This window comes from Helobdella robusta (genome assembly GCF_000326865.2).
Source record: "Helobdella robusta unplaced genomic scaffold HELROscaffold_24, whole genome shotgun sequence".
NCBI classification, from domain to species: domain Eukaryota; kingdom Metazoa; phylum Annelida; class Clitellata; order Rhynchobdellida; family Glossiphoniidae; genus Helobdella; species Helobdella robusta.
This window is the reverse complement of record NW_008704261.1, coordinates 2,551,270-2,552,950: the sequence shown is the minus strand read 5'-3', so window position 1 is coordinate 2,552,950 and position 1,681 is coordinate 2,551,270. Positions and strand designations below refer to the sequence as shown.

At 36.8% G+C, this 1,681-nt stretch overlaps 1 protein-coding gene across 1 annotated transcript; it reads right to left on the bottom strand.

Moving 5' to 3' along the window:
- Window positions 1-240, bottom strand: HELRODRAFT_79110 (hypothetical protein; the record flags this gene model as incomplete). The annotated part of the gene is made up of 1 exon (XM_009019472.1): window positions 1-240. A coding segment is annotated over one exon (240 nt), but the record flags the coding sequence as incomplete, so codon positions are not given.
- Window positions 241-1,681: the final 1,441 nt, after the last annotated feature.

The following is a 1,681-nucleotide window of genomic DNA, read 5'->3' as shown; positions in this document are numbered from 1 at the left end:
CTTGAAATCCTGAGCTATCTCACGAACGAGTCTTTGAAAGGGCAGTTTTCTGATGAGCAGCTCGGTGCTTTTCTGGTAGCGCCTGATTTCTCTGAGAGCCACTGTACCAGGCCTGTAACGATGAGGTTTTTTGACACCTCCGGTAGCCGGAGCGCTTTTTCTGGCAGCCTTCGTGGCCAGCTGCTTGCGAGGTGCCTTGCCACCGGTTGACTTGCGAGCCGTCTGCTTGGTTCTTGCCATACTGTCTGCAACTTGTTTGAACGTAAAAGCAACGAGTGGGAACTGATAATCTAGTTAGAATACTGCAAGCACACAGTAGGCAACATTTTATATAGACACGAGGTGAGCCGACCTAATAGAAAGCGCTTCGGTCACGTGGTTTTAGTCCAATCGTGTAAACGTGCTGCAAACAATGCTAACGTGATATTGTGAGTTTCTAAACTATTTTAATTAATTTGCAATTACTGGAAATTTTTAACGTCATTACATTTCTCTAATTTAGCACCTTGATTAGCTGTTTTTATAATTAAACTTTTGGATGGTAATTAATTATCAATTTCCAAATTAAATGTTGCTTTACGAATAATTTAACCTACATACATCCCTGACAAAAGTGAAATCGTGCTAATCGTGTAATAAACCGTATGTATGAAATTACATATTTTACAAATTTATTCAATTAAAGGTCAGACGTTCAGGTTTTGCGTAAACGACGGGAACGAAAAATACAACGGAGTAAAAACAATCAATTAGCTGTATTTATAATTAAACATGTGGATGGTATTTATCAATTTACAAATGAAATAGCTTAGGCAGAAATGGTGCTACAGATCTCTTTAATCTACATACTTTCCTGGCAAAAATGTAACTTTTCATAATCAGTTTCTCATGCTAACCGTACGTATGAAATTACATATTTTACAAATTTATTCAGTTATGGTTCCCATTTCTGAGTAAACGACCGGAACGTAAAAAATACAACAAAGTAATAATAAAAAAACAAGACAGCTTTGAAGAAAGAGAGGCTCGATATCATCGTTTCATTGATGGCTCTGAGAAGAGCCGTTTGTTAATTTTTTTCAAATTTTATTCTCGCTATCAATCTGAAGTTTTCTTGTTGCCGCGGCGGTGGGCTTTGCCTGTTTTTTGGTGGTAGCCCATTTCGGTTTTTTAGATTCCTTGGCCTTTAGATGTTTTAACTTTTGTAGCCAGTTATCGACAAAGTATTATTAATTATTACAATTTGCATTTTGCACCAGAAAATTTGATTTTAGTGAAAAAATAGCAATCGCATAAAAGCCTAATAGCTTAGGCAGAAATGTTGCAACAGTTCTCTTCAATCTGCATACTTTCCTGACAAAAATGAAATTTTTCATAATCAGTTTCTCATGCTAACCGCGTAAACCGTGCGTATGAAATTACATATTTTACAAATTTATTCTCTTATGCTACCCATTTTTGGGTAAACGAGCGGAACGTGAATAAAAAAAAGACAACGGAGTAATAATAAAAAACAAGACAGCTTTGAAGAAAGAGAGGCTCGATATCATCGTTTCATTGATGGCTCTGAGAAGAGCCGTTTGTTAATTTTTTTTAAATTTGTTCTCGTCATCAAACTGAAGTTTTCTTGTTGCCGCTAGTCTTCTTTTTGTTGGCCGCGGCGGTGGGCTTTGCCTGTTTT